At 38.7% G+C, this 13,563-nt stretch overlaps 1 protein-coding gene across 5 annotated transcripts in view; it reads right to left on the bottom strand.

The window, feature by feature from the left end:
• The window catches only part of RAB5A (RAB5A, member RAS oncogene family), a 34,802-nt gene that overhangs the window by 4,467 nt on the left and 16,772 nt on the right, over nt 1-13,563 (bottom strand). For 3 of the 5 annotated variants that reach the window (XM_021068192.2, XM_021068191.2, NM_001123180.1), the window contains 3 exon segments: nt 4,648-4,799; nt 4,229-4,351; nt 1,904-1,997 (listed from right to left, as the gene is read on the bottom strand). In XM_021068192.2, coding sequence (XP_020923851.1) covers nt 1,904-1,997; nt 4,229-4,351; nt 4,648-4,799 — 369 coding nt within the window. 5 annotated transcript variants of the gene reach the window in all.

The following is a 13,563-nucleotide window of genomic DNA, read 5'->3' as shown; positions in this document are numbered from 1 at the left end:
TGATTCAAGGGGCCTATCCTCTGTTTCCTTTTATTAACTTTTCAGATGTGGTGTTGTTGAGTGTTATCTGCCTCATTTATTTGAAAAAAAGTATATATTGTAACAAAATCCTTCACGATTATGCTAGTATTTCCCTAATAAATAAATGGCAAGCCTGAGTTTCTCAGGAAAACTGTTCACACAACACAGATAAGTTTTTCCCTAAATGAAGCCATTAAACTCTCTCATCTAGTGAACGATATTATGATAGTACTTGAAGCTCTTACTGGGTTTTCTTTAGCCTCTGAACCAGCTGTTAACTGATTCATTTGTAAGACTTCAAAATAAAATAATATTTCTTACTTGGGGATAAGGATGTGGATAATCGCTGCTGTACTGTAAAAGATGGTATGGAATGAGATGAGTGCATGGCACATCAATAGTATGGAGGCAGTAGTCTGTGAGAACCACCAAAGTAGGCCCCTCCCATAGAATGTGCACCTGAAAACTACTAGAAGGAAGCTAGAGTCAATAAAAATGTTTTAATTTTTTTTTTTGTGTGTGTGTCTTTTTAGAGCTGCACTGGCGGCACATAGAGGTTCCCAGGCTAGGGATCAAATCAGAACTGTAGCTGCTGGCCTACACCATGGCCATAGCAATGCAGCATCCAAGCCACATCTTCAACCTACACCAGAGCTCACGGCAATGCCAGATCCTCAATGCACTGAGTGAGGCCAGGGATCAAATCTGCTTCCTCATGGATGCTAGTCAGATTTGTTTCCATTCCTGCTGAGCCACGATGGGGAACTCCAAAAAATGTTTTAATTTTTGATGTAAAAAAAAAAAAGAAAGCTTCCTTTTTACTACTCAACTTCATTACCTATAATCAACATCTGTGCAACAGCATTCATTATTAGTTAAAAGTACTTGGAGTAAAGGTAAGAGCCATACGTTGATCACATAACCATCATGGCAATGAAAAGCACAGGTGTTGCTTTCCCATGAGACACCCATGGGAACTTGGGAAAGAGGGAAAAACATTGTTTTCCCTTTTTCTCTCTGTGCCTCAATACTCTGAAACTTGCTCCATTACAATACTGACATTAAAATAATTTTCCAATCTGTATACTTATGTACACTGTACCTCTATGTGTTATATTTGTCAATAATCAATGATTTAAAAGAACTTGAGGGAGTTCTTGTCATGGCTCAGTGGTAAGGAACCCGACTAATATCCACGAGGGTGTGGGTTTGCTCCCCTGGCCTCGCTCAGCAGGTTAACGATCTGGCATTGCTGTGAGCTGTGGTGTAGGTCACAGACGTGGCTGGGATCGGGAGTTGCTATGGCTGTGGCATAGGCTAGCAGCTGTAGCTCGGACTGGATCCCTAGCTAGGGTACTTCCACATGCCACAGGTGTAGCCCTAAAAAGCAAAAAAAGAGAAAAAAACTTGAAAAATAAACCAAAACTGTGTTCTAAAATAGTGTTTTCTTCAGAGCAAAAAAGAGATGAAAATAGTTATCGATCAGTGACAGAAGTAATCTTATTATGCCTGTATGTCACACTGAAAAACATGAAGAGTTTATCTTCCTTTTATATAAGAACTATAGGTCTAACTGAAAAATATTTTTATCCAAATTTTTCAGTGAAACCTTTTGAAAATCTGCTTGAACTTTCAGCTCAAAGTTCAACTTGCCTAGAAGAATCCTAACTAAATTGAAAGCTTTACAACCTAATGGGCGGTAATTTTTCAAATTTAACACGTCTAACAAAGTAATGCTTCATTTAAGAAATCTAGAATAGTAGTATAATCATTAAAACAAACAAAACCCCAAAACCAAGAATTAAAAAAAAAGGTGAAACCAAATATACCTCCAGTGTAACTTATTTACCTATATTTAATGTCCGCAAAAAGTTAATCTTACCTATTGCCATGAATATTTCATTTACATTCATTGATGTTTTAGCTGATGTTTCCATAAATAATAAACTGTTGTCATCTGCATAGGACTGTGCTTCCTATTTATAGAAAAAAGAAAGAAATATATCCTTTGCACAAGCTTACCACACCTGCCATATTTTTGTTACAGCAAAGAGGCTTCCTTTTTTACCAAAGGATCACCTATAACCAACGATTGTTTTTTAAGCAATTAAACAAAAGTAAAGATACTGCATGGTTTGTAATTTCCTTTTTACCTTCTTGCGCTATCCCATTCTGCTTCATCTGGTCTCATATTGAATCTACGTTTTTTTTTTCTTTTTGCCTTTTCTAGGGCCACTCCTGCGGCATATGGAGGTTCCCAGGCTAGGGGTCTAATCGGAGCTGCAGCTGCCAGCCTACGCCAGAGCCACAGCAACGCCAGATCCGAGCCGCATCTGCGACCTACACCACAGCTCACGGCAATGCCAGATCCTTAACCCACTGAGCAAGGGCAGGGATGGAACCCGCAACCTCATGGTTCCTAGTCAGATTTGTTAACCACTGCGCCACGATGGGAACTCCTGAATCTACTTTCTAATGATGAGTTTGGGAAAGGAGGATGACTTCCCTATTCTAAATATGAAACTCTTTTTGGGAGTTCTCTTGAGGCACAGTGGGTTAAGGATCCGCAACCCTGCATTGTCACAGCAGTGGCTTTAATCATTGCCGTGGCTTGGTTTTGATCCCTGGCCCTTGCACGGGAACTTCCACATGCCATGGGTGTGGCCAAATAAATAAACTAAAAGTTCCCGTGTGGCCCAATGAGTTAAGGACCCAGCTTTGTCTTTACTGTGGTTCAGGTCACTGCTGTGTTGAGGGCTTAATCCCCAGCCTGGAACTTCCACATGTCTTGGGCATAGTCTCCCCCCACAACACACTTCTCTTTGGTCTCTATGGCAATTTTACCTGCTCATTACTTGAAATGAAAACAAAGGGAAACCAATTTTTTTTTTTTTTTTTTTTTTTTTGCTTTTTAGCCTTACCCATGGCACATGGAGGTTCCCAGGCTAGGGGTCAAATTGGAGCTACAGCTGCCAGCCTATGCCATGGCCACAGCAACACCAGATCCAAGTGGCACTTGAGACCTACACCATAGCTCACAGCAACGCCGGATCCTCAACCCACTGAGCAAGGCCAGGGATCAAACTGGCAACCTCATGGTTCCTAGTCAGATTTGTTTCGCTGCGCCACAAAGGGAACTCCAGAAACCAAATATTTAAGACTGTTTTAACCACTAAATGGAACCCTTGTATTTAATTCTAAATGACTTCCACAAGCAACATTTTAAAAATATGTAATGAATCATTTCTTTGAAAATTCCAATACTACTTTACATTTTTATTATGCTTTACATTTTACATATATTATTGCCTTTGATCCTCACAGCTGTTCTGAAGAACCAATAATCTTTTCAATTTGATAAAAATGAGGTTCCTTTGAAATGTTATGTGACAGGGCTACTTTTGACTATAATGTAAGTGCTCCACCTACACTCTATGCTGAGAAGGTAACTTTCTTAGAAAGAGTAAATAGATGATGCTTTATGTCACAAGGATTAAATGAAACCGTATGTGCAGCATGCTCAGCTTACTACCTAATGGCGCAAGAAACATTAGTCCTTTTATCCTGGTGTGTGTACTCCATCATTGAAAAAGAAAATTATCCCATCACTGATAGTGTGTATATATAATGGCCAGAACCAAACTTCTCTGGTAGAGAAGCTGAAAAGCATGAGGATGGGAAGTTTTAAAATGTCTAACTAGAGACATTTGCTTTTTTAAAAAATGATGGTACTTTATTTTGCAACAGGAAAAATTATTTATTAGCTATATGAGATAACATACATGGTTTTAGACCTTTATTTTTGAAGGCCCTTTTAGGAATCACCACATAGGTGTTATGTGTATATGTGGGTATGCGTATGTATGCTGATATATATAGGTATATAAACTTTAAAAAGGAAGGATACTGAAATAAATGTAAGGGCGGAGGGATCAGAGTAATCATCTTTTGCTTTATATATATACTCCTGCACTGTTGTGAACTGTTACTTCTTTTGTAATTGTGGAGGTCAAAAAAATCACTGAATCAACTTACATATTATAATTACATAGATATTTAAAATTTTGGGTTTATCATGAGATTGTATTACATACTATATCATATTTGTTCAAAATTTTTCTATCACTTGCATGGTCTAAAAAAGAAACTGTTAATTCCAGTGTGGACACAGAAGAAAAATATTCACTTACAGTTGAAGTCAACATACCTGGAAATCGACAGCTCTTTTATTTGCGAGGTCAGCCTTGTTTCCTGATAAAGCTATTACAATGTTAGGACTGGCTTGCCTCTGAAGTTCTTTAACCCAGTTTTTGGCTCTGGCAAAGGACTCCTGAGAAACAAAAAGACAGCTATTTGGCATAAGCTCAAAAAATGGTTGGGGAGCATCTTTTTGAGGTGAGGCTTTAAAAGTGTGACTCTTGGGAAGAATTTCTTAGGACTATTATATTACTTGAGACACTTTCAACTTATTTTTTTTTTAAAAAACCAGCTTTTCTATCTTATAAAAGTTTTGGTAGAAATGCCATCCTTTAACAAAAAAAGATTAAAAAATATTTTCAACTGAAATTCTGAATACTAAAAATAGATATTCAAACAAGTTTCACAGCAGAATACATTTCTACTTACCTCATTTGTGATATCATATACAACTATGGCTGCTTGTGCTCCTCTGTAGTACATTGGTGCTAGGCTATGGTATCGTTCTTGACCAGCTGTATCCCATATTTCAAACTTTACTGTTGTGTCATCAAGACACACGGTTTGAGTTAGAAAAGCAGCTGAAAGAAGAAAATGTCTCCGGTAAGTTTACCATTGTCCTAATATTTTCATACTACAGAAAACACCTGGAAACCTGATACCCAAAGTTAATACCCAAGTTACTAATGTCTTTAAAAACTTGCAAGATCTATGCTTCAAAGCTAGATAAATATACACTTACGTATAAAACCCTTGTAGTAAAATCACAGATTGAAAGTGTCTTCTACATTCTTAAAGTGTATTTTATTTTTTATTTTTTTTGCTTTTTAGGGCTGCACCCATAGCACATGGAGGTTCCCAGGTGTCCAATCAGAGCTACAGCTGCCGGCCTACACCTGAGCCACAGCAATGCCAGATCCGAGCCTTGTCTTCGACCTACACCACAGCTCATAGCAATGCCAGATCCTTAACCCACTAAGCAAGGCCAGGGATTGAACCTACAACCTCATGGTTCCTAGTTGTATTCGTTTCCGCTGCACCACGACAGGAACTCATTAAAGTGTATTTTAATATTAAATGCTTTGTTCTCCTGGGTTTTTCTGGTATACTTGGGGATTTAGTCCCAGTCCACTGCCACTAAATCAATTTTTTGTTGTTGTTGCTGTCTTTTTGCCTTTTCTAGAGCAGCTCCTGCAGCATATGGAGGTTCTCAGGTTAGGGGTTGAATCGGAGCTGTAGCCACTGGCCTACGCCAGAGCCACAGCAACGTGGGATCTGAGTCGCATCTGCAACCTACACCACAGCTCACAGCAACGCCGGATCCTTAATCCACTGAGCAAGGGCAGGGATCAAACCCACAACCTCATGGTTCCTAGTCGGATTTGTTAACCACTGTGCCATCATGGGAACTCCTCAATATATTTTTTATATCATTCATTTTGAAACATTTTATGAGACTTTAATCTCTGTAATCATTCTTACCTCAACCTAGACATAATTTGTTAAATACAGATTCAATATTAACTCCTAGCTCTTTCATTCCCTGCCTTAAGGATTTTTTCACTTTTTTTTTTTTTTTTTTTGGGCTGGCTCCCATGGCATATGGAGTTCCCAGGCTAGAGGTCAATTCGGAGCTATAGCTGCCTGCCTACGCCACAGCAACAGCAACTCTAGATATAAGCCACCTACACTATACAGCTCATGGCAACCCCAGATCCTTAACCCACTGAGCGAGGCCAGGGATGGAACCCATGTCGTCCTGGATTCTAGTTGGGTTTGTTACTGCTGAGGCACAGTGGGAACTCCTAGTGATAACATTCTTAAGAGATTAACCAGTTAATACCAATGTGTTAAATAAGCTAAGTCTAATTTGATATATCTCTTTTACATTAGATTTAGTATGTAATTTTCATGCTATTTTTATTAGCTCAATTGGCTGCTGTGCTTGCTGGCTTTAGTATCAGGAACCACAAGCTTTTCAATTTTGCAACCATCATAACTGGAAATGTCTTTATTTTGAGCTAAATTCTAATTTAGCTCTAATTTAATTCTGTGAATTCTCACAAGTGGCTAGTCATATATAAAATATATGATCTAATATAAACTTTTACAATGCAAAATTAGCAAGAATATCCATTTTTAAAACTCCTAATAGTTCCCATTGTGGCTCAGCGGGTTAAGAATCCTACTTGTATTCACGAGGTTGGACCCTGGCCTTGCTCAGTGGATTAGGGGTTTGGCGTCGCCACAAGCTGCGGCATAGTTTGCAGATATGGCTTGGATTTGGTGTTGCTGTGACTGTGGCACTGGTGGGCAGCTGCAGCTCTGATTTGACCCCTAGCCTGGGAACTTCCATATGCTGCAGGTGTGGCTCTAAAAAAAGCAAAAAAAAAAAAAAAAAAAAAAATCATGTATTTATGGTAAAAGACACCAAGAAAGTACTATGTCACTTTTTCACAGCCATGAAAGGTTCTCAGGCAGAATCTATCTATTTTGGCTGCACCCACAGCAGGTGGAGGTTCCCAGGCTAGGGGTGGAATCAAAGCTGTAGCTGCTGGCCTTCACCACAGCCACAGCAACTCCAGATCCAAGCCGTGTCTGCGGCCTACACCACAGCTTGCGGCAACGCCGGATCCTTCCCACTGAGCCATGCCAGGGATCAAACCTGGATACTAGTCAGATTTGTTTCCACTGAGCCACGATGGGAATTCCCAGAATTAATATTTTTTTAAGCACTTAAAATTAAGCCCTAAGACAGTATTCTTTTTTTAATAAAAGAGAAAAAAATGTTAAGGACTGGATCACAAATTACAACTTTTCTCAAGTATAGTCTGATGCAACTGAAAAATAATTATAATTTGCATTTGAACTTTGTTTTCTCTTCCATAAACAAGTCCATTGGCAGCAAAAAAGATTCATTTACACTTGCATTTAAGTCAACTCTAGGCTCAGGGAAATAATTATTAATTATGCTGCCTTCACGGAAATATAATCTGATTCCCAAACCAGTTAATATTTCACAAAAGGCCACCAATCTCTTTTTATAAATGCATATATAAAAATGTCAAAATACAGGAGAAGAAATTTCAACCAATACATTAAAATAATAACAGCCCATAATCTAGTAGAGATTCTTTTAGAAATACAAAGCCATTACACCAGTAGGCTAAAAATCAGGTATTGCAGTCTCTCTAAACCTAGAAGCCAAACAAGAGAAATGTCTACCATCGTGATCATGTGGTATCATTTCATATATTCTTATAATAATTGAAATAATAAGTTATTAGAGAAAGAGAAAGTATTTGGAAGAGGCAAGACTGAGATGAAAATCCAAAGACATCAGTTAACATAAAGCAGATAGTAAGTTCTTCAAACTGGCTGGAATAGATCAAAGTAACAAGCCTTACAACACACAGGCAGTGATAAGACAGTCAATTATGCTGGGAGGACATTGGATCCCAATCATATTAACAAAGAATAAGAACAATTAACTTACTCCTCAACGCCCCTTAGAAGCCATTCCTCATCACACCCTTTCAACAGGTCCTCCCTTTGTGCTCCCAGACTTCTCTGTTGCAAGAACATGTTTCACACACTTTCTATAACCACTGATTAACCTTATCTTTTTATTCTCCCAGGGAGTTCCCTGAGAAACCTGCCCATAACCAGTATCTAATATAAACCTCAGTCCATACAAATGTTCAAAAAGTTTGCTGAAGTTCATTAAGAGATGTGTAGAACTATTTCGGGGCTATTTTAATATTTGACTAGATACAGTTCTCAAATGGGAAAAAAATAGGTATTTTTAAAAAACTCCTCTCAACTTACTACATAAGTAAAATAATCTTAAAGTACTAATGACATTTTTTTTTTTTTTTTTTTTTTTTTGCTTTTTAGGGCCACACCTGCAGCACATGGAGGTTCCCAGGCTAGGGGTCTAATCGGAGCTGTAGCTGCCGGCCTACACCACAGCAACGCCAGATTTCAGCCACGTTTGCAACCTACACCATAGCTCATGGCAACACTGGATCCTTAACCCACTGAGAGAGGTCAGGGATCAAACCCACAACCTCATGGTTCCTAGTCGGATTCATTTCCACTGTACCACAATGGGAACTCCCAGCGAGATCTTTTAAACTTAACACCATATTGTTCTTGTGGTATGATAAAAAGAACATAATTTGGGAGGAGAAGAAAAAGACCAATATTAGATGCCAGGGGTAGGGTACAACAAAACACATTAAAACACATTAAAACTATTTAAATGTGTTAAGAGTGCCACAGGGCAGAAGTATTATGGGAATAGGATAAGGCACTACTATAAACATTATATACTGCAAGAACATCAAGATTTCCCAAAGTTCTCAAGGTTTCAAATACTACTGAAGTATTTAACTTCTCCCATAAAAGTCAGTCAAGTACAGCTGACATCTTCAAATCCTCAGTGCTTCTAAAAATACATTACTAATCATTTATATAGTTATAAAAATAAATTCTAGTACCCAAAATATAAACCACTGATAAACACTGTAGCAATGTTTAACCAACCACAAACTTACCTGAATCTGCAAAACCACTTTAATTTATCCAAAACGTCTATTTTTCTGGCTAAGAACCATCACTTTCTTAGACCTCTTCATTTTCTCTTCACTTCCATCACCAGCACTAGCAGTTGATTTTCTTTTCGGGCCCATATTTCACAAAGAAACAGCTTTTATCACTTCGAGAGTTACTGTGTACGCGACGACAAGTAGAGAAAAACAAAGCTGCGTTGAGATGCAGGTGCTGGCCTGTCTAATAGGCTCCTTCTTTGCGCTTACATGATCAGTTCCTATTTGTAGCCTAGCAGCAAGCAAGCAACATTTCAGTCTCAGCAAAACTACAAATTACTGAATGACAGACCTTGGAGTCAGCTGAGAGTAGCTGAAACTGTAAATGTTAAATCTGCAAATATCAAAGGCCTATAACGTGAAGACCTTTATAAATAATAAGCAAGGAGACACTGCAACGCACTGAGCAAGGGAAAGAACATCCAAATCAAGAGCATAACCCAAAGGTTAATAATTCATTAAAAAAAAAGTTTTAACAAACAAAATGATTCTACATGAATTAAAGAGAAGGGCAAAAAAGAAAAACCAAGGAACCAATATCACCCCAACCTTCAACTTACTATTTATTAAACCTGATAGGAAAGAATACTTTATTAGAATGGACCAAAAATCCTACAAGACTAGCAAGTATGACTACATAAAAATTAAGAGAGTTTAGGTTTGTAAAACATGTATCATACATTCAAAACGTAGGGGCAAACACATTTAGAAAAATTTCTACAGTGGATGGCATGAGATTAATTTTTACTACGTAGAAAGCTCATATAAATCTTAGGGAAACTCCAAAAGCATCAAAGATAAACGTGTAAAGAAAATTCACAAAAGAAATGTAACATAGAAAAAAATCACCACTAGTAATCAACAAAATCAAGATATCTTCACAGTAAAAATAGTTAAGTTTTACCCCCTCACTTAGCAAAATTAAAAAAAAATAGAGTGTAGAAAAACTTATGCTCTGCTGGAGATATTTTTAACTGTTTTAAAAATAACTGTGCCAATATGTGGTAAAGCCATAAAAATGCCAGTATTTTCTAATCTGTTATCTTATGGAATCTCCAAAAGATAAGGAGCAGGAAAGTAGGGAGAACACACTTTTATGCTCAAAGTATTTTTGTATTTAACAATAAGAAATAGCCTAATGTATAAATGAAAAGGCAACAGTGGCTTGGTTAAGAATTAAAATGGCTATAAGTAAAATGATACCTTAATTGCCTAAAACTACACAACACACACACACTCCATGACTGACTATTCTCCCTTACACAAAACTTTCATAGACGTGGTGAATTTCATGCCCTCTTAAACCTTAGAGGATACAGCTGTTAGAGAGGGGGAGGGCCTTATTCCAGATCACAGATGTAGATCAGGGGCCTGTGATCATAAAATCCGTGTGAGAGGTTGTTTGGAAGTGATAATGTAGGGAAGGGAGTCAAAGGTTTTTAGAGCCAAGTAATTCAATGGATGAGTCTAACGGATTCGGATCAAACTTCTAACCAGAGAGAAAGATGGCAGGAACTGACCAAGTGGAATCATAAACCAGGTACCAAAGTTGTCCATGAAAGTAGAAATTGGTCTGCTGGGAAAATGAATATTAATAGAAATAGTATTATAACATGTGAATTTTATCAGACAGATGAGTATTGACTTCAGATGATAAAAATGTACAAAAAAAAGACTATATGGATGGTTTAAGAGCCAATGATAGCCAAAACAAAAACTGAGGCCATTTTTATTTTCCACTAAAATTTTATGTGTGGGAGTTCTCGTCGTGGTGCAGCAGAAACAAATCCAACTAGGAACCATGAGGTTGTGGGTTCGATCCCTGGCCTTGCTCAGTGGATTAAGGATCTGGCAAGGCCATGAGCTGAGGTGTAAGACGAAGATGCAGCTCAGATCTGGCGTTGCTGTGGTGTAGGCCAGCAGCTGTAGCTCCAATTTGACCCCTAGAGCCTGGGAACCTCCATAGGCCACCAGTGTGGCCCTAAAAAGCCAAAAAAATAATGTGTGTATTGAAGGGAGTACCCAGTAGATTATGGCAGCAAAGAAGACAAATACCACATATTCAGGGAAGGGTTACACTTCAACTAATGCAAGGAAGAAGAGAAGAAAGGGAATAAAAATAGATTGTGGCAGAGAGGAAAGCATACAGTGATTAAATCCAAATACTCCAAAAGCCTGGCAACAAGGTAAAAATTTTTACTATATACAAATAAGAAAAACAATTTTTACTATATGGATCGTATATAAAAAGATGGCAATGCTCCTAAAAGTATGTCCATCTTACGAGCTATCTTTTTTTTTTTTTTTTTTTTTTGTCTTTTTGCCTCTTTTCTAGGGCCACTTCGCACAGCATATGGAGGTTCCCAGGCTAGGGGTCTAATTGGAGCCATAGCTGCCGGCTTATGCCAGAGCCACAGCAATGTGGGATCTGAGTCGCATCTGCAACCTACACCACAGCTCACGGCAACACTGGATCCTTAACCCACTGAGCAAGGCCAGGGATCAAACCCGCAGCCTCATGGTTCCTAGTCAGATTTGTTAACCACTGCTTCACGACAGGAACTCATTATGAGCTATCTTATAACTACTCATCATATTGAACTCATTCTTAAAAATCAGCTAGCATCTGATAAATCATTGATAGCCAGATACATAAAGAATTCCCACAACTTGACAACACAAAACCCCAAACTACTCAATTTTAAAAAAATGGAAGGAGTTCCCACTGTGGTGCAGTGGTTCAAGAATCTACTGCAGTGGCCCAGGTCACTGCAGAGGTTGGGGTTCAATCTCTGGCCCGGCACAGTGGGTTAAAGGATCTGGCATTGCTGCAGCAGAGGTCACAGCTGCAGCTGAGATTCAATCCCTGACATAGGAACTTCCGTATGCTACTGGTGCAGCCATTAAAAAAAAAAAAAAAAAAAAAAAAGACAAAGGACTTCAATAAACATTTCTCGAAAGATATACAAATGGCCAAGAAAAAAATGAAGATGCTCAACATCACTAACCACTAGGAAAATGCAAATCAATACCACAGTGACATATCACTTCACATCCATTAGAATAGCTATTATCAATAAACAACAGAAAACAAGAGTTTGCAAGGATATGGAGAAATTGAAACCTTTGTGCACTGATGGTGGGAATTTAAAATAGTGCAGGTGCTGTGGAAAATGGTATGGAAATTCTTTAAAAATATTATATATAGAATTACCACATGACCCAGCAACTCCACTTTTTCATAAAAGATGTGAAAGATATATGTATACCAACGTTCATAGCAGTGTTATTCATAATAGCCAAAAGGTGGACAAAATTCAAGAGTCCATCAAAAGGGAGTCCCCATCATGGCTCAGTGGTTAACGAATCTGACTAGGAACCATGAGGTTGCAGGTTCTATCCCTGGCCTCACTCAGTGGGTTAAGGATCCAGTGTTGCCATGAGCTGTGGTATAGGTTGTAGACGGGGTTCAGATGCTGTGTTGCTGTGGCTCTGGCGTAGGCCGGTGGCTACAGCTCCGATCCGACTCCTAGCCTGGGAACCTTCATACGCCGAGAGAGCGGCCCAAGAAATGGCAAAAAGACCAAAAAAAAAAAAAAAAAGAGTCCATCAAAGGATGAATGACTACACAAAATGTGGCATATACATATAACAGAATATCATTCTGCCTTAAAAATGAAATTTGGACATGTTTATAGTATGTATAGATGAACCTTGATGACACATTAAGTGAAATAAGCCAGTTACAAAAAGACAAATATCATATAATTTCTCTCACATGAGATTCCTAGAGTCAAATCATGAAAGTAGGATGGTATTTGCCACAGGTAGAGGGTGAGGAAATGGGGAGTTACTGTTGAATGGGTAGAGTTTTAATTATAATTTATTTTTGGATGGGGAAGACAAAAAAGTTCTGAAGATGGACATGGTGACAGTAGCACGAAATGCGAATCTACCTAATGGCCACAGAACTATACACTTAAAAATGGTTAAAATTATAACTTTTTTGGGCCTACACCTCCAACATGTGGAAGTTCCCAGGCTAGGGATGGAACCCACACCACTGCAGTGACAATGTCAGATCAAGGTCAGATCCTTAATCTGCTGTGCCACAACAGAACTCCTGTAACTTTCTTTTTGCCATTTCTTGGGCTGCTCCCGCAGCATATGGAGGTTCCCAGGCTAGGGGTCGATTCAGAGCTGTAGCCACTGGCCTATGCCAGAGCCACAGCAACATGGGATCCGAGCCGCATCAACAACCTACACCACAGGTCATGGCAACACCAGATTCTTAACCCATTGAGCAAGGCCAGGGATCAAACCTGCAACCTCACGGTTCCTGGTTGGATTCGTTAACCACTGAGTCACGACAGGAACACCTCCTGTAACCTTTTTATTATGCACATTAACCACAACAAAAATCATTCAAGCAACAACTAAAGGTAACTGCTGCCAAATGAATACAATCTTGTATTAATGATACATATTTCAGAAGAGTCTGCAGGAAGTCATGCAAAAGGAGGTAAAGCATAATAATTTTTCTCCACCACTGTCTAGGAGAAAGGTGCTGTTAACCCACTGTGCTGGGCTGGGGATCAAACCCATGCCTCTGCAGCAACCTAAGCTGTGGCACTCTGATTCCTAACCCAGTGCGCCACAGTAGAACTCCAGAAAAAAAGATAAACTATGTTTAAAAGATTAATTCATGTAGTTTTTTCAGAAATAATCCAAGAGT

This window comes from Sus scrofa, chromosome 13 (genome assembly GCF_054392235.1).
Source record: "Sus scrofa isolate SSC_HxYL_T2T_F1_AM1 chromosome 13, Sscrofa_HxYL_maternal_Yorkshire_Landrace_v2.0, whole genome shotgun sequence".
Lineage (NCBI taxonomy): Eukaryota > Metazoa > Chordata > Mammalia > Artiodactyla > Suidae > Sus > Sus scrofa.
Note: the sequence above shows the minus strand (reverse complement) of the source record. Positions and strands in the feature narration are given on the sequence as shown.